We start from the raw sequence: 22,297 nt of genomic DNA, 5'->3' as shown, positions 1-22,297 counted from the left end.
GTTAGAAGTGTTTCGTTTTTCACGTTTCACGTTTACATTACAACAGTTTTCAAACGATGCCCGTTTCCACGGCAACGGAAGACACTTGTCATGTGACGAAGGGCCGCATTACGGATCAGATCCGCGGCGGAACATTCCGTCACGCAGCCGGAGCTTCAGACAGGAAGTTGGCGGCCTGTTGAGGCAGTAATGCGGTTACATTACAGGACGTCCAGAACACGGCGCTGCGCGGCGGAACCAGAGTTCCCAGAAACCTTCAGCAGCCGGTCACGGTATCAGGAAGTCAGATGGGAACACACGCCGCTGGAATTCCTGCTCCAATCAGGAACACCGCCCGGGCCGAGTGTGATTGAAGACCTCCAAAGAAATGAGAGAGAGAGACAGCAAGAGAGAGAGAGAGACACACACACACACACACACACACACAGAGAGAGAGAGGCCTCACCCACTCAGCAGCTGCGTCTCCCATACACACTTAGTAGTCCTGGCAGGTTTGAGAAAGTTAACTACTACACACACACACACACACACACACACACACACACTGTGTCTCCGGTGTCTCGGCCGTAAACCCCCCCCCCCTCGCCTGCCCCCTGCAGCCGGGGCAGTAAATCGGTCCTACATTTATGAACTTTGCTTCTCGTCAGCCCCCCGACGCTGGAGCCATTAGCATGAGCCGCCGAGCCGCACAGAGGCTGCCGGTTCCATTCCCCTGGCAGACCCCCGAGGCGCTGGCCGGGCAGCAAGAGCTGCGACTCCGTGGTGGTGTAAAGGAGGAAAACACAGCTTTGCTGAAACACTGAAGCAAACAGTTCCTTTCCAGACCAGCGTTCTGAAGCCTTTAAGACCAGAAGAAGCGTTTCAGGGACTTTCAGTCCAGCAGTTCTGGATCCAGAAAGAACTTTTAACCTTCAAACCGAGGAGAAGCAGCTCAGGAAGCTTCTCAAATAAAACTGGATCTTATGATGCATTCATGAAGTTTTAACTGCAGTTCAGAACAGAGAACATTTTATGTTTTTGTTCCTGATTTTAACAGTTTTGTTCTTTTTAAGCTTTTTTTTGACAGTTTTGAAATTTTAGCTGTTTTAGCCATTTTCTCTTTCTCAACAGTTTTCTCTGTTTTTTTCTGCTATATTTCATTTTCTTATGTCATAAATTGGAGACATTTCAGGTTTTTAAGCTGTTCTATCATTTTTTTTCCTCATTTCTTGGGGTTTGTTGTTTTTCCCAATTTTACTTGAACCTTTTTTGAATCCCTGTTGAACCAGGAGTGACGAATCATCTAATAATTTAAAAATAAGTTAAATGTTTCATGTGGTGAAGGCTTCATGGCCGCTGCAGAGGGACTGAAGAGCCACATGTGGCTCCAGAGCCACAGGTTGAACACCTCTGATCCGGAGGGTCTTTCGAGGCCTTAAGCTGAAAGATGTCAAATTAAAAGCCCACGGTGAACTCTGGAACTCCTTCATTCTTTTAACAACCGTCCTGAAGCGTCATTAGGAGAATGGCTTGTTAGCTTGACCTTTGACCTGTAACAAACCTAACCTCATGAAAAACCGATGCTGAAACATGTCCGACACATTCCGGTTCAGGGATCCCGAGCGACCCGGAGCCGCAGCAACCTTTAAATTCTAACTTTTTAAAGTTTTCATTGGGAAAGCGTGCGTCGTGCGCTGCCGCGGCGTTTCGGCCTCTGGGATCACTGAGCGGGTTAATAAATATTCATATAACGGCGATATTTCTAAATTAATGTGAAGTGAACACCAGCAGCTCGGAGGCGGCTGTGTTTAATTTTCGCAGTATTAGTGGAAGTAATGGAACTTGACTCCTCGGAGTAATTAGCTTTTGTGGATTAATTGGTATTTTCCCGTTGTTTTTTTTTTTTTTTATTATTTCCTGAAGAGGACACGGTGGCAAATTCTAACTGCAGATCTGATAATAAAGACTAATGGTTTGGTTTAATCAAGTAAAGGTTCTGGATGAATTTACAGTGGAAATTATTGGGACATTAATCTGAATCAGCGGGATTCGCAGCGCGGCGTTACGGCGGCCGGCCAGGAGCTGGCGCTGTTGGTCGTCTGCGGATCCTTCCTGCCCGTTATGTCTGGTGGATGTGAGGAAGACGGTAAAACGTGAAGACCAGCTGAGACACACACACACACACACACACACACACACACACGGCGCAGGATGGAATTAGCAGATAAGATCCGGCTCGGTGGAGGTTTTCGTTTTACGCTCCGATCAGACCACCTGACCTCCGACCTGCCGCCGCCCACCTTCACCTGTGGGAATAATGATGTGAAGACCTGCAGCTCTCGTTTACCTTCCGTTTCATCTTTTGTAAACCTGGTGAAAATGGCCTTACTTAGTTTTATTGTAGGAGAACTTTAGATAAACTCAACCCTCAGTTTTTCACCCATTTTTGAACCAGGCAGAGATCAGGTCCTCCTGATGTCTTTACCAATCGAAGTGAGCTTGCAGTCCACGTCCTTTTGAAGTTATTTATTTGCTTGATTTGATGGGATTTGTCATTTTACCTGCTTTAAACACAACTTGCAACTTTCTGAGCATCAGAAATGAAAATCAAAGGTTTGGTTTGACCTTCGCCGGATGCTCCGTCCTGAACCTGCATATGGAGGTGTTACTCTGTGTGTGTGTGTGTGTGTGTGTGTGTGTGTGTGTGTGTGTGTGTGTGTGTGTGTGTGTGTGTGTGTGTGTGTGTGTGTGTGTGTGTGTGTGTGTGTGTGTGTGTGTGTGTGTGTGTGTGTGTGTGTGTGAGACAGGCGTGGTGCTGACAGCCGCTGCAGTCTTTGTCTGTGATGAAGACGAATGGTCCGACATGTGAAGGCAGCCGGTGTGTGTGTGTGTGTGTGTGTGTGTGTGTGTGTGAGAGAGCGCTGCTCGCCGCCGACAGCTCGTCACGGAGCGGAGGACAGGGGAAAAGACCGAGGACGTCACGGCGGAACCGGAGACCTCCACAGGTCCCACGGCTCTGAAGACATGCTCCTAATTAAAAGCAGTGATCCAGGTCGATTCGGCTCCTTTAACGGCCTCGGCGTTGATTAGAAAATGAGAAAAAAAGGAGGAGAGAGTGGAAAACGAATGTGAGAAGTCCTGTTTTTTCCTCGCATGAAGCTGAGATGATGGATGCACTCGGCGGCGGCGGCCGGACCAGTCGATGGCGATATCAATACCCTGCTTGTATATGATTAGACATGAATCACGCCGCTCGGCGTTTTGCAAAACAGGAGAAAATAAGAAAGCAATATCATGGTTGTGTGGTCGGATTGATCGTCAGGACGAACGGCAGGGCGGCGAGTGGACGTCCCCCTTCTGTCCACCCCGCTCCAGCTCATTAACTGCTAATTGCAGACATTTTTTTTTCATTTGTTACGGAGCGATCTGCTGATCCCCCAGTTCAGGGACCACACTCAGTCCAGTCCAGTCCAGTCCAGTCCAGTTCAGCTCAGTCACTCTTTCATTGAATCCAGAGACATTTACTCTCGTCCTGAAGCTGATGGACTCATTTTGACTCAATACTGAAAACCAACATGAAAATGTGTCGTTACTGACATAGATCACGCGTTGCTGCTCTCCCGCCCAGCTCACCCTCAGGTTGCTTCTGGAAAAGGCGGCTGGTGGTCGAGACTTTTCACATTGATTCTAAAAAGTTCTTGCTTTACAAACTGAGTTCATAAAAAATAACACAGCTTCGAGTGAAAATGTTTAAAACATGAAATGAAACCATGACAACAGTTTCCTCCTCCTCTATTGACCTAATAGATACTCTGATGATGGATGGATGAAAAATGGATGGGTGGGTGGGTGGATGGATGAATGGATGGATGATGGGTGGATGGATGGATGGATGATGGGTGGATGGAGGATGGATGGATGGATGGTAGAAACACAGTTGTCTATTTCTGTCTTCTCTTCCCGTTCGGCCGTGGTTTGCAGGACGGGCAGCATCGTTTCAAAAAAGTTTCATTTCCCCCGTTTCCACGGAGACGGAGCCCAGGTGTTTTCTGGGAACTGTTCCCAGAGGCTCCGGCTCTGCTGTGTGATCGAACCCTCAGAGCAGCAGGAAGGTTTTCTGTTTCCTCTGGAAACGAGGCCTGAACGACGACGACTTGCTGCTTGTTGTTTGTTTGTTGTTGTTTACTGTTGTGTGGTTCGTCCTGACGGTCCCGGCTCGACGGAGCAGTTTCAGAGTAAAAGCTTCTCTGTTGAACTCGTTTCCCTTCGTTCCGTCTTTTGGTTTCTTTCTCTCCGTTCTTGCGGTTCGACTGAAGCGTTGCTCAAACACATGGAATGGTTTGCATGCTGCAGCGTTTGTCACGGCGGTTTGGAGTGTTCGGGGTTAATGAGCCCGTCTTCTTTCTCCAACACCGTTTCATGTTTCTCTGTATTGATTTTATAATTCAGTCGCTGGATGAATACCTCGTATAATTGAACTTTACAGCAGACTGATGTTGGAGTGGTTCCAACAAGTTGCCCAAAGCAGCAAATCACTTGTTTTTTTGTCTAAATTTCAGTTATTCGCTGAGATATTTATTTTGTTTTAAATGAACTGTTAGCTAAACCCGATTCTGAGGAGGATGATTTCAAATGGAAATAGAAAACTCGTAGTGTTTTGTTTCTCCGTTTACACGCCAATGGTGCTCGCAGTCACTGAGCGCAACTTTTTGGAAAAACAAACGAGTTTTCAGGCGAAACATTGTGTCGTAAACTGAGTCATTCTGCTGATTCTTCCAAACACTCTGGCATTGCTGAGTATTACTGCACTACTGATTGTTACAGGAAGCTTGTTTTTTGTGTTGAATGTTGTGTAGTTCCTCGGAACGTGTGAACTTGCTGAAGTCGGCCCTCGGTTGGTCGGTTTGCTCACCGCTCCGTCTTTCTGTCTCTTCTCTCCGCAGGAAACCAAAATCAACTGCGTGCGCCTGGCGAACAAAGGTATGAGCACCTTTCCACCAATCAGAGACTGTTACCATGAATTCCAGGAGCTATGGAGAGTTAGCCTGATTACCCCCACCCCCCCCCCCACCCCCCCACCGAACCCCCCCGGAGAGAGGTGTGTTAGCAGAGATGAGCTCACACACTCCACAGAGGAAAGGTCCCGCCCACATCCGAACCATGTGACCCTGCATGATCTGGCGACATCGCATCCTCTCCTCTCCTCTCCTCTCCTCTCGCCACCTCCTCTTTCTACACTATCTTCACCTCCACCTCCTCGGAGCGCTCCGGCTCCCCTGGTGGTCGGAGGCTCCTCCCGTCCCTCTTTGTTTTCGCTCACGCCTCCATCTTGATTTGTGTGCTTTACTGCTTCTTCCAGCTTGCTGTTGTTTCTTTCTTTGTTTTTTCTCTTCGTTGTGTTTCTTCATCGGCGTTGATTTGACTCTTCCACGGCTCACATTTCTCTCCCTCGCTGCTCATTTGTGCACATTTCTCTCTCTGTCATCCCACTCTTACTTTCCAGCTCTGCTCTGTCCTTTTTGTTTGTTTCCGTCCTTCCTTTGGAGTTGGACGCCATGTGGGCGGAGGCCCACGGTGTGTAAGCACTGCTTCCTGTCTGTCTGCATGCACGTGTGCTTGGGAAAAGACATGCTCTTAACTTTGTGGCTGTCTTTCAAATTCAATTACAGAAAAATGCAGATTTTTGGGGAACTCTCGATACGAAAAAGCAAAAAAAAAAAATCCCCTTATGTAAATGTTCTCTTTCGAAGTTTCCGTCGCGTGGGCGGCGTTCAGATGGCTAATCTCTGCGAACGCCTGTGACTAATTTAGCGGAGATACCTGCTCTCCACGCACTCAGTGAGAAATGCCACTCGTGTGGTTCGGTTTGTTCCAATCACTGGAATCGGCTCGTTCACTTTTATTTCCAGTTAAAAAAAAAAAAAAATGCATTTGGGCAGAATGAAGACTTTCTTATATAAGCGTTTGTCAGAGCCAGAGAAGCAGCTTCTGAAAGCCGAAGCAGCCAGGAGCTCGTCTCCACGCTCAGGGCGCAACGTCCGGCTGCAGACGCAACTTTTCGAAAACGCTGTCGACAGTGGAGACAAGGATGCTTGTGTCCGCGTTCTCCCATCCTCAGTGTCTGCAGCAGCCTGTTTTGGGTTTCACGACAAAAACAAATGTACAGCACCACCTAGTGGCCCAACATGAAACTGCATGTTTTGCCGTGTGAACGAAAAACTTTCCTGAAGCCAGCAGAGCAGAAGCGAGGCGTTTCCAGTGGAAACGTTGTGGTGTAGACAGCGCCATGAGCGCCACGCTGAGTCGTCTCTTAAAGGGGCTGTATCGTGCAAAATTCACTTTTTGTATGATTTAACCTTGTTATATAGTTATGTACTGTAAAATCACCCCAAAGCGTTTTTTTTCCTTCGTGCCTGCGTGTTTGAGCTTTCCTTGTTTTTCTGCTGCTCAGAGAGGCAGCCCCTCCCACACCGTGAAAACGCTCTGTTAACCCATATTGACGTCAATAGGAGAAGATGGCTCCCCTGAGCCCCCCCCCCCCACAGAGATAAACTTTAACCATCGTCTGAAAGCAACAATCAAGCAAGAGTCTGAAGGGTCTGCGCTTGGTGAGTTTCTACCAGGAAAAGACGTTTTCGTGTGTCTTTGCGTGTAGAGAATCTAGAGCTAAAGAGCTAAAGCTAACCCTTAGAGACGCTAACGCATGACATATTTGTTTTGAAGCTCCGATTGGTTGAAGTAGCTGTGTTACGTCCCCCCCCCCTTTAGATGTTACAGATGGCCAAGCTAGGAGCGGGGGGGGAAACGCAACGTTTACGCGCAGGCCTACTGGCTGATGTAAATGCTTCAGGTGGTGTGCGGATGAAGCAAGGTGCAGCACAAAAGAGTTTGGGTGGCCTTTTCCCCAAAGGAAAAGGTGAATTTATATAACAAAAGATATTTAAACCGAAGCAACGTTACAAACAAACTCACAAGACAACAAAAATGCCAGAATGCAGCCAGCAGGCTTTAAACAACAAAACGTAATGAGCCTAAACAAAAAAATCCTGGCAAACAGCAAAAATGGGGAGAGCTAATGGAGGGCAGGCGGACGTTAGGAGAAGGGCCCTGTGGGCGGTGCCACTAAACACAAAAACCCTAATCTTCTCCTACACCTCAACCCCATGACCCTTATTATCATAAACAGTGACAAGCCCTAACTAACTAACTAAGCCTGAACCTTACCTACCTGCTACAGAACATCGTGGCAGCTGCCCACACTTACCTAGTGCGTATATACAGAAAGTCACCTACGTGCAGAAATGTAGACCCCGGGGTGTCTTACCTGGAGCCCTTCTCCAGGGAAGAAGACAATACAGAGAATGGGGTTGACTACAAAACACACTAGGTGGGGACAGGCAGGGTTGAACAAAAATAAGTCCTCAAATAGTAGCTTTGGCTGAGGAGGGCAAAAACAAGAGTCTCAAACTTTAGTCAAAGCGTCAAAAAGCTCTCCAAGAGATGCAGTGATCTCTCTCTCACAGACAGACGGGCAGAACACAGGGTGCAAAACAATATATAGGGGCAGGACTGGAGGTTGATTGGTTGATCGGCTGATGGGATGATTGGCGACAGGTGTCCAGGATGGCTGCTGGCTGGAAAGGTGAGGTCTTGGCTGAAGGCTGGGAAAGGAAAGAAAAACACCACAACTGGACACCTGGGGGAGACAAACAGGATCAAATCCATGACACACAAAGGCAGCAGCCGTAACAAGCTGTCAGTCAAAGTCCACAGGGGGAGAGGCGGGATTTCAGTGAAACAGAGCGTTTTCTCTTCCGGGTTTCAGAATTAGCCCCAGAAAGTCTTTTATTTCACACAAAACGACTTTTCCTTAGCGCCAAAAATAAACTATTATCATGTTAATGCCAAAGCTAGGGTTTGGACGAGCTAAAAAAGCAGGATACAGCCCCTTTAAAGCCTCCATCCGATCAGAAGGCGAAGCCTTCCTGCTCCACCCGCCGTTCCTTCGCTTCCTTCGCTTCTTTTCTTTTGCTGTTGGGCTGAAAGCTTCGCGTGGCTGAGCCGCGGTGGTGGAAACCAGAGCCGTGTAGTGACAGAGTCACCACAGCGACGCAACAGACGCCATTTTCTGTCCGACAAATGTTCAAATTCAGAATATCATTTCAGGATCTGACACTGGATCCGGTCCGGCTCCGGTACTGAATTACCGCGGCCCCGTCACTCACGCCGCCTCCGGTACGTCTGCGGTCCACCGGAGGAGGTTGCCAGATCTGTCGCTCTTTTAGCCCAAACACCATTTGGAGCCGTTGAACTCAATAGAAAGCAGCCCAAAACCTCCATCTCTGTAGAAGATGCTCATTAAAACTGTAAAAAAATGTATTTGCATAATAAAAACGTCACAAGCACAGATCCATTTCCTCAACCCGTCCGACATGTTCGAAAGAACCCTGATTTGGCAGAAACCCGCCCAATCTGGCAACACAGAGCCACTGCGGTCATAGAGCTGGTTTTTTATGCCATTTTAGAGTCGATTGAGTTTCCTACAATGACTCAGTACAAAACAGTTCATTCTTCTAATGCGTATAATAATTAGATCACGTCGTTTCTTCTGTATTCTACCAGGAGAAGGAAAAAAACAAGAATGTCAAAGCAAGAAGACAACACAGGTTTTATTTTGAAATCACTTATTTTGGAACACGTATCTACTTTTCGTTCCGGAACGACACGATGCAGAGACGACTGCTGGGGGAACAACGGCGGAACCCAGCGGTATCGTCGCAGCTCTGTCGCTGGACGGCTCGGCTAGAAACCGAGTCTCTTCCCAGATTCTCCGAAATTCTCAAAACAGTATCAGCTATTCAGAGTGTGAGTCACTTTTCCTTCTCGCTCCGTTTTAATCATCCAGAACGTGAACATCGAGAGCTCGTCTGTTAGAATCAAAACAGCACGGTGCTGCATGAATGTGAAGAAGTGAAAAAAAACAGTGAATTAATTAATTCATCCCAGTTACAAGAATTAGTCACATATATGTGAATCTTTGTGGTTTGTTAATGTCGCCTCTCCTGTGAATTCATATTTTATCCTAAAGAATAGAGAACGTGACGATACTGTGAGCAAAACTTCAACACGAACCACTGCTCTGGGTTGAACCTGCCTCTGGCTCGATGTGGAGGAATAAAGAAGCAGCTCTCGGTAATCCGATCGTTCTCTCCAGGGTGGGTTCTTCTTCATGGCTCTAATAAGACGGCGTGAGGACGTTTAAAGAGGCGTCTGGATCTCGGTGCTGCTGCCGGTTTTCACTCTGCTCTGGTGCATTTTTTAAAGATTCAGTCCCTCCCAGGTCGGCGCTGCTCAAGTCGCTCTGCCTCGGTGCTTCATGACTCAAACTCCACAGTGGAGGTAGAACATGAAGTCCCCAGTCGGGCTTCTCTCTCTCCCTCCATTCGGGCAGGTCGGGTTCTCGCCTGCTTGCCTGAATAGAAGAGGAGAGAGCACGGTTATTGGTGACTGGTCTGTAGTATGAATCCCGGAGTCCAGACCGAGTCTCTCTCCACCGACTTTGCCACAAAGTTCCTCCTTTTTAAACCTTTTCTTTCACTCATGACTCTTTCTTTTCTCTTCCATCTCCTCCTTCCTCCCTTTGATTTTGTCAACCCGTCCAGCCAGGCGAACAGGGCCGACGGCCTGCAGCGTTAACCCCCCCACCCCCCGATCCAGTGCTACTGATCCACTGATCCACTGATCTCTCTGTTCTAGTGATATCTCTCACCACTGCAACTTCTCTCCTCCAAGACAGAAACCAGGGAGGTCTAAACCTCGATGAAATGGAGAAAGACGACTATTCCTCTTTTTTTCTTAGACTTTTTTCTTCTTCTCCTTTCTTTCTTCTGTCCTTTTCTTTTTTTTTTGTTGTTGTTTGTTTCCTCTCTCCCCTCTCTCTCATGCTTTCGGCGGCGGCGTGCGGCCCTTGGCCTTAGTGGTAATAGGTAGGGGACAAATAACAACGCCGTACATTCTAGTCATCCCAAGCGAAGGTGATTATTTTCTTCATAGGGCAGAAATACTTTCTTCCCGATTGTTCTGTCACGATATAACCATAAACACGACGCAAACACGACTTCATTTTGGTTGTCCCCCCCAGCACCCCCACCCCCCTCCCTCCCCCCTCCTTTCTTCATTTGATTTTTAATCTTTGTTCATTTAACTCTCGTTTCTCGTCTTTCCTTCTCATCGCCATCTTACTGCATCTGTTTGCATGTCTGCTCTGCTTCGAGTGTCGCTGGCTGTGTCTGGACGTCGGCCGTCTCTTTGTCTCGCATGCACGACCACACACACACCCACACACACACCCACACACACACGACGCCCCCATTTCCCCAAACACTGATGGAAACTTCGCTGTTTGACTGTCTTCAGAGCGACTGTCGCAAAAAACTGTTAAAATCAGCTTTAAAGAACCAAACTTTACCCCCAATCTGGACTGAAAGTCTGGAATCTTCCAGAAAAGCCCAGACAGGACTTTTCTTGAGTCAAACGCCGGAGCTGAGCAGCGCCACACGGCTCTGTCTGCTGGACTCCAGCGGCCTCGACGCCCTGCTGGAGGGCCGGGTCTTCAGGGATCATGACGGCCCGATGGAGGATCGTCTTCCAGTCCCACCCCACCTGTTAGATCCGTCTCACACACACACACACACACACACACACACACACACACACACACACACACACACACACACACACACACACACACACACTCCAAGCTTCCACTGCCCGGTGCTTTCCGGACTGAAGTTTGGGTTTACAGACCCGTCCAGCTCCCTTCATCCACTATTTCACCTTCTAAACCAGGGGTGGCCAGCATAAGGCCCGTGGGCCAAGACCGGCCGGCTAGAGGCTCCAATTCGGTCAAATCCCCAAGTAAATTGTAAAAACTTCAAGAAAATCTTTATTTATTTATTTTTACAAGTATGTTCCTCGTGGTGACACAACCCGGAGAGCAGCAGCTCAAACTCGCCTCGAAGTCGAGCTTTTAGGGGGTTTGGAAACAGATGCAGGAGTGTTTGGGACATTTCACCGGAGTGTTCATCATTAAAACTGGCTTCTGTGTGAAAAATATTGACGCTTTCATCTTACGGCGCTATTTCACCATGAGGCTGTGGCCCCTGAACCGAAGTGTGTGTGACGCCGATGCTCTCACACACTCGTGCAGCTCCTGCTCTGTGGACTCGTCGTCCCACGTTGTTCCTTTCAGTTTGCTCCGGCTGATCCGTGAAGAACATTCAGGGCGTCTTATAAAACCAAGAAAACAGTTTAAACCTGCTCCTTTAGGTTGAATTGATTGAGTCCTAATGATGCTAAAATATCATTATAATGTGAATATAATGAGTCTTTATCCAACGTTGCCTGAAAGACTGCCGCATTGTAATGGGATTACATCTATCAGTGCATTTAAGGCATCACGGCTCTGTGTGGTCCAATCATCTGTGTGCAATAAACACCGAGGAGCCAAACATTGTTATCTGCTTCAAATCGCTCTGAGGTTTATTTCTGCAACGCAACAGAATCTGACGGGACAATCAGAAGCCCTGACTGAGGAATGAGAGTGAGCCGAGTCCACATGAATACCGCGATGCTCATTGTCCTCGGGGAAATTGAGGTTGCAGCACCAGGCAGAGAGTATTATGCAGAACGCAGCCGGCCGCCGCCCGTAAACTTGTAAAACCCTAAATCGAATAAATATAGATTGTGGGTTTTTCTTTTTTTTATGAAGGCAGGAAAATGCTGGAGTGCGTCGAAACATTCCGGCTTGATTCTTTTACCCATAAGCACCTCAGAGACCTTTAAACTGCAGCTCACGGCTTCGCTGCTTTAATTCCCATTTATAACAGACGCATCAGCGTGAATCTGAACGCCACAGGAAGCGCTCGTTTCTACTGTCAAACCGTACAGACGGCCAGGTTTCTTCACTCCTCAGCTCCTGATGGAGAAACGCTGGCCTGCTGCAGTCCCTGAGACCAGCTGGATGTTCATAGAGACACAGGAGCAGTCGGTTCTTCAGCTCCTAATGTCCCGTTAATCAGTCTTAACGGGAAAATACGGCCTCAGAATCGCCTTCAGGCAGAACTGAGCGCAGAAATTTACTCAAATATAGCGAAAAACAGCATCAGTGAAGACTGACCGTATACTTTTGGCATTTCCAATATCTTTTACATTTTCCGCTATTACTCAAATCTAATAAGTTCCCCGATCTGCCTTCCGGGACGTGCAGGATAATCTGACCTGCAGTGAATATCCGGCTCTAATCTAAATGGGTTTGGAGAAACAGTTTGTAGGAAGGAGGCGCAATTTTCCCTCTGTGAGAAAAACCAGTGTGAACCGGAATGAGCGGCGCCCGGCAGGAGTCCGGAGGCCGTGCTGCTGCCGCGGCGTGCACGGAGAGACCGGCGTGCACGGCGTGGCAGGTATTAGACGTGCAGGAGCGGCGAGGCGGAAAACATCTGCTGCCTTCAAAACGCTTCGCTTTGGCGTGTTCGGCTCGGAAAAGTTTTGCACTCGCGCTGAAAACAAGGTGTGTAAACGGACAACCGAAACTTCAGGGACAGTTTTGTGTTTTCACTTGAAATCTTGTAAACAGATTCTTCCTTTGTTGATTCGAAGTGGCCCTTGTTTCCTGTTTTTCTTTATTTTTTGGCCCATTGTGGAGAATGTGAAGCAAAGAGCACAGGTTGTTAGGTGTCTCCGTTGTCAGAGTGTGTGCGTGTGCGTGTGTGTGTGTGTGTGTGTGTGTGTGTGTGTGTGTGTGTGTGTGTGTGTGTGTGTGTGTGTGTGTGTGTGTGTGTGTGTGTGTGTGTGTGTGTGTGTGTGTGTGTGTGTGTGTGTGTGACAGGAGCATCAAACCCTGCGCTTGTCATCCACAGCCTGGTATCATGTGTCAGCTCGGATTCCCGTTACCATTAGTCCTGAGGTCGCTTCTAATTGCTGCTGTTCAGACTCTGGTTGGAACCGCCGCCGCCGCTGCTGCCGCCGCCGCGCAATCCTGATGCAACGCCGCCATCCCCGTGTGGGTATGTGTGTGTGTGAGATGTTCGTGACTGCACTGTAGAAGTGCGTCGTGTGAGAATCGTACCCGTCAGTGACCTGCTCTACCTCTCTCTCACAGACACACACACACACACACACACACACACTCACACACTCCTCCTCCCGGCCGCTCTGCCGGCTCGCCGCTCTGACTCAGTTTGTTTGTTGGATTTGCAGCGGATTGAGTCAGACCGATAAAAGGAGGCAGAGAAAGATGGAGGAGCCTGTTTGTAGGTAAATATCCGGGGATGTTGTGACACTTTCAGGGCGCAGTAGCGGGCGGCGGTGGACGCAAAGCCATTAAAACGGCGTCGGGATGAACAGGAAGTGACAGGCAGAGCGAGGAGCGCCGGGGCTCGGGCCCGGGCGCCGGCTGTAGCGTTGTGCATGCAGACAGGTGTGTTTGCTCCGCTCCCTGCCAGACGGCCGTCGCCGCCGATTGTTGTCTTATGCTAAGTTCGCCCTTCTAGCTTCGCCATGAATTTTCCATCTGCTGCGCCGAACATCGACAGTCTTCTGCTGTCGCAGACTCACAGGTCTGGCCGTGAAACGCTCGCCGGCATCTGGGGAAGGAGAGGCAGGAAGAGGAGAAACGTCTCAGGAAGAGACGTCGATAGATTGATCCATACATGAAGGGACAGACGCCGAGGGACGGGTCTGCAGGGGACAGCCGCGTTTTAAATCTGCTTTATTAAAAAGCTGAATCTGACACGGTTCCTTCCAGTTATTCCAAGTTTTTTGGGGGGAAAGAAACAGACTTAAAGTCACATTTTGGAAGAATGAACTGGCATCTGTGGCGCCCCCTTCAGTTCAGGAGACACAGACGGCCCGGATTGGGGCCTCTGTGGGCCGCTTTTGGGCCTCGGGCCTCGGGGCGTCCAGACTGACTCTTCGAGTCTCGTCTGTCAGAAGAACATCTGTTCTCCCAACAGCTGGACCACTTGGATCCAGGTCAGCGTTCCTGGGTTCTCCAGGATTTCTCCTTCCAGTCCCGATTGTTCCGGTGCAGCTAAAGCTCCACCTTTTATTCTCTCAGCGTTAAACGTTGTTTTGAAATATTACGCTTAATGGGAAAATCCAGCCGCTCCCTGAGAACGATAGTATATCTCCCACGGTTCGCCTTTACGGAGAGAACCACCGTGTTCCGTCTCAAATTTACTGTTTTTCATTAGCTTCATGACTGGATTTAATGCTTTACAATCACTGCGAGTCGCCCGGTATGAATTAGAGTTTCATGATTTGTCAGCTTTTGGGTTCCAAGCTGTTTTTTTTCCCTTTTTTTTTCACATTATTGTGAAGACTTCACACTGCCAGCCAATCAGCTGCGTCCCAGCAGAACTCTGTCGTCTTCAGGTGTGTTCCCTGCCCCTCCGTGTGTGTGTGTGTGTGTGTGTGTGTGTGTGTGTGTGTGTGTGTGTGTGTGTGTGTGTGGTGTGTGTGTGTGTGTGTGTGTGTGTGTGTGTGTGTGTGTGTGTGTGTGTGTGTGTGTGTGTGTGATTGATTTGGTCGTCACGCGGCGTGTTGTTTCCAGAGAGCAGGCAGATGGGGTTATAGAAACTGTCATGTCGCCGTCGACACTGGAGATGCATCAGATGGAAAACACAGAGGCAATAGGAACGCCTCTCGCCTCTGGGACTGATACAGATTTCTGTTCTATTCTTTTCTGTTCTATTCGAGCTTTGCCAACAGACTAACGGTCGGTTGAGACGAGAGCGATTTCAAGTGAAAGCACTAAACTTTCTTTCCGTCTTGGGGTCCGTTTACACGACAGCGGAGCTCGGAGTCACTGAAGTTTAGGGACGGGTTCCGTTCACACCTGGACCGAGACGGTACCGGTACCAACACCCGGTACCTGGGTACCGCGACCGGTTCTCAACCGTACCAGTTTTTGGTACTTTTGTATGTCTATGTGGTGATGCATGTTAATTTGTTGCTGGCTGCAGACGATGAGTCGCTAACGGATGCTAGCATGCTAACGGCGCTGAATGCAGGAGTCGTAGCTGTAGACCTGAGGCTGGTCGCTCCTCCGCCTGGAGAAATATCTTGTGTTTAACCAGGATATTTTAAAAAGTGGAGGCATAATTTTGAGCACTTTGTAAGTTAGCTTTGTTGACATGCTAGCTACTGTTGCGTTTCGCTCGTGTGTGTGCAACGCTGCATTCAGATTCAGCATGGAGAACTCCCTCCTCTTCCACTCCCTCACAGATGCATTCAGGTACCGAAACATGACACCGTTTGATTTGACTCGGTCGTACCGACGGAAATCTGTCGGTACCGACTTCAGAACCCATCTCGACTGAAAATGCCACTTTTTGAAAACGCTCAGCTACGTCACCGTGTAGACAGTAACGTAAACATTCTCATGTTCGATTATAATGTTTATTTAATCACCTCATCATTTTCAGAGTTGCCTTATTCCTGTTTGAATCTGACGTTATGCAGATGAACATGTTCTTTACAGCATTAAAAAACCTTCTCAGTCCTAAAATCCTCCGCAAAGATGGAGCGTTTCACTCCTTCTAGTTCTTAAAAGCTCTGAAGTGCTTCAGAAACGGTGTCCTGCTGACCTCAACTTTAATGGAACTCTGTGTGTGTGTTTGTGTGTGTTTAGCACCATCATTTATTAAGTTACAGAGGAAAGCGTAATAATCTGGAAGCATCTGATCATGTGACTTGATCCCAACACCCACACATTTACACCCAAATGCTTATTAACGAGCGTGCGGTTTCACAAGATATTCACAAGCAGCTTTAAGAATGGGTACATCAACACACACGCACACACACACACACACACACACAGAGCGCTGCGGCAGCAGAGTTCAGATTAGTAATCCTGTTAAACACACTCAACCACGCAGTCGTTAATCCACGGAGGACGCTCCCCGCAGCGGCAGGCAGACAATACCTGAAAAAGAAATCTCTCAAATCAACCCCCATCCAACACACAAACACATACACACACACACACGCACACTCTTATATAACCCACTGACTGTCACACACACACATTTAATGTGTATGTATATGTTAGATGTACTTCCTGTTCACTGTTCAATATATTGATGATATTAAGATCTGCTTTGTAAGATTTCAGCTCATGTGAACATGAAGCTTTATACACACACACAAACACACACACACACACACACACACACACACACACTCTCTCACACACACACACACACACACACACACACACACACACACACACACACATTAATATGTGAGTGTCGGTAGCCCAGAGAATCAATCTCGTCTCCGTTTGGATGAGATTATGTTTTTAATATCTCCGGTCTTACCTATAATTCCTCCCTGATAATTTTATCGTGCTCCCCGATTAGATGGAATAAAGAGAAAGACAAAGAGAAGATGCAGAATAAGTCTATAAATGGATATTAAACGCAGCTCGCTGCTCAGAAACATAAGAAACTCCCGGAATTAATGACTGAGAAGGAACCAGAAACATGGATGAACTGGAACACTGGGCCTCTAAGGCTGCCGCTGTCCTGCTGCTTCTTTCAAATCCGCACGTTTGTTCTTCTTCTCCTTCATTATTACTGTGAAAAATCTAGAAATGAATCCATAAATCGGCCCTAAAAAAGGCTCGATCTGTGACCTTTGCCCCCGGTAGATAGCGAGAAGTCAGACCCAGACGTTTCTGAGATTCAGTCCTTCATCCAGTTTGAAGCTGTTTCCAACGCTGCCGCCTGAAGAGACGTTTTAGCAGGAAGAGCTCAGAGTGTGTGTGTGTGTGTGTGTGTGTGTGTGTGTGTGTGTGTGTGCGGGCGTGCGTGCGTGCGTGCGTGCGTGCGTGCGTGCGTGTGTGTTTGTTGCCCCTGCTTGCAGGATTCCCCTGGTGTGACCGTCCGCCGCTGTTTGTGCTGAAACAACGCTGACGCTCCAGCTGGGTATTTTTTTCCCTCCTGGGAGAAAATGATCAGGATGATGAAGGACTGAAGAAGATTCTGGTCCTCCATGTTAGATTCCATATTTAGAACTCGTGCTGGACGTCAAACCCTTTGACTCGGCCGGACGTATCTTAAAGAGTGTGTGTCTCTTCAGTATTCCAGCAGTGTTTTCGGGCCCTGATGTTGAGCCAACAGAATCGTCCCCGCGCCGCCTGCCGCCCCGGCAGCAAGGCAGCGGGACGGATCCGTAAACGGTGCGCTCCCGGGCCGCCTGCTGGCCGACAGCCTCCATGGCGTGACGGGCCGGCCCTTCCTGTTCTCCATGCCGTGTTTGCAGCTCGTGTAAATCAATCCCACTTTGCTTCCTCTCAACTTCTACCCCCGGGGTAATTGACCGAGCGGCGTGGGGCGCCCCGGTCGGGACAGAGCGGCTCCCGATCGGCCGATCGCGATGTTAAATGGAGCCGAAGCCGTCGCCAGACGGGGGTCGTCCGCCGCCGCGTCGTGAACTGTTGAACCCAATCAGAGTGTGAGCGGGCGGGGTCACAGCGGAGTGTGTCGGCCGATGCTTACTGTGGATCGCTCAGGGGGGAAATTGAGGTTTAATACACCTGTGGGGTGATTACCGGTTCACCGGCTGCAGCGGGAGGCGTGAACCCGTCTCCGGCGCTCTGAAGCTGCAGACAGACGAGCTGGAGTCGCCGCTGACGCTCGCCGTGGAGCCTGGTTATCCGGGGAACACTTAGTGTTTAGTGAAGCAGGGTTTTGAATTGTGGGAGGTCAGAGTCGGCTTGTCGCCACCGGATTCGAACCAGGGACCAGAGCGGCAGCTCCGCCCACTGAGCTCCAGGCCAGCAGGGAGGCAGAGTCTCCCAGTAACAGGCTGTTCCTGTGTGTCCTGGATGTCAGCTGAAACGTCGTGGTTTAAACAGGATCTTCCTGCTTTAGGCAGGGGAACCCTGGAGGAGTCTGGATTTTGATCCTGTGGTTCTGGATCTAGTAGTTCTGGATCCGGTGGTTCTGGACCCTGTGGTTTTGGATTCCATGGTTCTGAATCCTGTGGTTTTGCTTCACTGTTTGCTGGAAAGCCGTCTCCAACCTGCGGTTTGCCGTCTTGTGAAAACCTCCGGAGCTCCGGGACCTTGGCGTTTTTCGCCAAGCCTCGCTCCGCGCCTCGTGCTCCACCGCTGTGTTTCTGCTCTTATTTTGAAGGGCAGGTTGGGTCTTCCTGTCAGGAGGCAGAGCTCAGTGCCATCTCAAACACTGACTGGTTTTCTCCTCAGCTTTAAGACATGGAGGAGTCACGTCTCTGAGAATCAGTGAACAGGATTAACACGCTGACTCCTGTCTGACGCCCGCTGAAAAGCGCGCTCGGAGAGCACATTCTTTTTTTTTTTTTTTGAAAGTATGGCGATGAAGAGTGGCCGCTGTCTTTTCTAGCTCCGGCTCGCAGACCGGCAGCAGCCTGCCGGCGATCGGGCCTCGGAGACGCCGGATGTTGTCGTTGAAGCGTTCAGCGAAGCTTTTAAAGGAGCGCCTCGTCACGGCGGCCATCGCTGCAGCCGTTACCGAGCGTGCCGAGGTTAGGCGCTGAAGCCGTTAGCGCGCCGCGTTCCGCCGCCGGCCTCGTGTTGATGCCGCAGCGGCGGCGAAGACGAGAGAGACGGGGGATTAAACCGAACTCCCACGCTGCAGCGGTACTCCATTAGCCGGACGTCTTTGTCTATCAAGGTTAAAACAGGAGTGTGCTTGATGCATGCAGAGCTGCGCCGTGTGTGTGTGTGCGCGCGCGCGCGTGGGTGCATGTGTGTGTGTGCGCGCGTATGCGTGTGTCCGCCCTTGTTCTTTCTGACTAAAGAAGCATCTCCTGCTTCGCTGAAAGATTCAGTCTAGTTGGCGAGTCAGAAGCACTTGACCTTTGACCTACCAGAATTGTACTGTAAACCCACCAAAGTGCCAGAATAACCTCTAAATTTACACTTTAATGGTTTTTTCTTTCTTGCGGCGCAGAATGAAGAAGTCTGTATTTTCACAAAACCGAACAATTACCACAGGAAAAGACCACAGTCTCAACAAAAAACCACTTTAATGGTGCATTACAGTACAGGGAAATGTCCCAAAAGCTTCTAGAACTGTTGCATTATGGGAGCTGAGGCTCGTTCAGTAGCATCCAGGCGGCTCTCATGGGTATCGGTGTTGCGTCCGCCTCGTTTACTGTCTTTGTGCTCGTTTTTTTCCCGCGGTCTGTGGCGTCAGAAGCCAGAAGGAGCAGCGAGACGTTCATCACGTCCGTCGGAGATGTGATGATGAAATGCTTCACGCCGCACAGAAATCATTTTTAAGATTTCTCTCTGAAAACTCAGAGAACAGAGCAGATCACCTTTTTTTTTTTTTTCAAACTCTGTCTTCTCTTGTGGACGATTAATTTTCCAGCTCTCCAGCTCCACTTTCTTTAACCTTTTTTCTCATTTGGCCTCAAAATCAGAAGTCAGTGAACTCTCCCTGAGAATAAAACAGAATACAGTAGAAATGAGGAAAATTCAACTGTTTTTTTTTTTAATATAGAAGAAATGCTGTTCATCAAACATCCAGTCGACACATTTTCTTCCATGTTTTCCCCCGATGTAGTTTAATTTCCCTTTAATTTGCACAGTGAACAATAATAATAATGACAATAATACATTTTATGAATCAGAACCTTTCAGGACACAGAAATCACAGTGAAGAGAAGACAGTTAGACAAGAACGTCAAGAAGAAACTACTCCTGAATTATCTGCAGATGAAACCAAACTCTTCCAGAATGTCGTTCTAGGAAATCCTCAGTAAAGATTAGAGATGGAGATAAAATCACTGTTGTTCATGAATTCATTCGGTTTGAATGTTCTGAACAGATCTGGGAGAAGTGTAACGGTCGTACGGTTCCTGATGTTGTTTAGAACTCGGCACGATGCTCTGACCACACTTTAAGAAACGATCAGAAACAAATGAGAATCACACCGCTGCTCCAAAACCAGACGTTCACTGCTGCACAGCAACGTCCCACTCCTTCACCACCCTGCATTTTAAAAGCATGGCTCTGCGCATGCACGTGTGTGTGTGTGTGTGTGTGTGTGTGTGTGTGTGTGTGTGTGTGTGTGTGTGTGTGTGTGTGTGTGTGTGTGTGTGTGTGCGTGCGTGCGTGCGTGCGTGCGTGCGTGCGTGTGGGCACATGTTCACTGTGCATTCAGCCTCGATGCCTCTGCATGACATGTGAACATCGCTCGTCTTTGGATGGGCGGCCGCGGATTTTGCCAGGAGTCATGAAAACTGAAAAAAAAACATCATTTTGAATTTGGTTTGACCTGGAGATGTGTGTGTGTGTGCGTGTGTGTGTGTGTGTGTGTGTGCGAGTGTGTGTGTGTGATGTTTACTGCATGCCGTCGTTTCCCCTTCTTCACCATAATTTTTTTTGTGATTTTTCTCCACCAACCAACCGAGTACCTGACTAACCAACTAACCAACTGACCGTTTTGTTCTAAAAATGAAAGAAAGTCACATTCAGCACATTTTGGTTCCTTTACAGAGAATCTGTAATTAAACATATAAAATATCTTAAAAACCTTCATTGGCTTTAAGTTGTTCCTCCTGACCTCCCGTCCTTTATGCTGCTTTTCTTTAGTGAATTTCATTTTTGAACAAAGCTCTTCATGTCCTTGCCATCACATCACACACATTGTGTGTGTGTGTGTGTGTGTGTGTGTGTGTGTGTGTGAGTGTTTGAATCTTTGCATATGTCTGAAGTGTCTATCTTCACCTTGGGATCGGGTTCTTTTTCCTCACAGCTCACATGTGTATCAAAACACAACTCTTCATCTGTGTGTGTGTTCAACATGTGTGTTTTGAATATTCTCTCACATATTTCTGTGTGTGTGTGTTTGTGCATGACAGCCTCATTGTACTGGAGTGTGTTTAACCGTGCTTGTCTGTTGGGGATTGTTCATGATGTGACTATGTGCATTACCTGTGCGTGCGTGTGTGTGTGTGTGTGTGTGTGTGTGTGTGTATGCGCCTGCCTGTGTGTGTGTGTGTGTGTGTGTGTGTGTGTGTGTGTGTGTAGGTGCGTCCACGCAGGACTCGGACGCCATGGAGCCGGAGAAGCAGGTGGACAGCACGGTCAAGATGGCGGGCGTGATCGCCGGGATCCTCATGTTCGTCATCATCCTGCTGGGAGTCGTGCTCACGTTCAAACGCAGGTAAACAAACACCTGTAAACAAACACCTGTCAACAAACACCTGAGCGTCAGACCAGACACCTCGGCAACACCTGATCAATCAGCAGAATGTTTGTTGATGCAAAAAAACTGACTGAAAAACCAGGAGTTTTAGATCACTAGTGGTAAATTCTCATTTCTTTACTACATTAAAAAAATGGTGACATAAAATTATTTTAAGCTGAATTATAAAAAATAAATTGAGCTTTTTTTTCTCTGGGATTAAAAAGGTATTTCACTGTGGAGGATATTTCAAAGCATAGACACCAAACCTGGAAAAAACGTTTTCATTTCTCACGTTGGAACAGCAGATGAAGCACGTCTGTGTTTTTAGTTGAAAGGTGTGAATTTGAAGCCACAGCCGCCGTTTGACTGTTGTTATTATAGTGAGCGCTTCCTCGATCAGTACTGTTGACACTGTGAATGGAATTCAGCAAGACTCAAATACGTGTGGATAAATAATGAGGATATAGAGAGAAGAAATACTTTATTAATCCCAGAGGGAACTTCTTTAAAGACAGTGGTCAATGCACATTTTATCAATATAGTATAAATAAATGAATAAAAACCTGCAATGTATTAATATTTAAAATTATTTGCTTTGTTCATAAATTATACAAATTAATTAATTCACTCCTAAATTTGATATGAATGAAATCCTGTCTGATAAAGACGTTTAAAAATGATCATTAGGAAAAATAAATTTGATTGTTTTTTGAAGTTCTGGTTGGTTTTAGCTGCACAAACAAAAATCCGACAGAAATCCTCAGAGTGAGCGAGCATGAGGGTCATGCCGGGTTTCATGTCTTCAGGCCAGAAAAAGGTCAGATTAGTGTAAAAAACGAGGCGCAGTTAATCCATGATTTCACCCTTCCAGGCAAAACAGCGTCAGCAGAGATCCAGAAGCTCCACGGATTCTATTAGGCGCAGATTTAAAGCTTTTTATTATTTATTTATTTTGTGGTACATGCACACTGACTTGCCACCATCACCCTCCCCTCTCTCTCTCTCTCTCTCTCTCTCTCTCTCTCTCTCATTCACTCGTTCATCCTCTCCATGTTCCTCCTGCCTACTGC

At 48.0% G+C, this 22,297-nt stretch overlaps 1 protein-coding gene across 9 annotated transcripts in view; it reads left to right on the top strand.

Moving 5' to 3' along the window:
• Nucleotides 1–22,297, top strand: part of ptprt (protein tyrosine phosphatase receptor type T) — a 279,550-nt gene that overhangs the window by 166,350 nt on the left and 90,903 nt on the right. For 5 of the 9 annotated variants that reach the window (XM_030091476.1, XM_030091482.1, XM_030091475.1 and 2 more), the window contains exons 15-17: nucleotides 4,923–4,959; nucleotides 9,957–10,013; nucleotides 21,068–21,203. In XM_030091476.1, coding sequence (XP_029947336.1) covers nucleotides 4,923–4,959; nucleotides 9,957–10,013; nucleotides 21,068–21,203 — 230 coding nt within the window. The remainder of the gene's footprint in view (nucleotides 1–4,922; nucleotides 4,960–9,956; nucleotides 10,014–21,067; nucleotides 21,204–22,297) is intronic. The other 4 variants (XM_030091481.1, XM_030091480.1, XM_030091479.1 and 1 more) reach the window with 2 other exon arrangements.

The sequence above is a fragment of the Salarias fasciatus genome, chromosome 5 (genome assembly GCF_902148845.1).
Source record: "Salarias fasciatus chromosome 5, fSalaFa1.1, whole genome shotgun sequence".
NCBI lineage: Eukaryota > Metazoa > Chordata > Actinopteri > Blenniiformes > Blenniidae > Salarias > Salarias fasciatus.
Note: the sequence above shows the minus strand (reverse complement) of the source record. Positions and strands in the feature narration are given on the sequence as shown.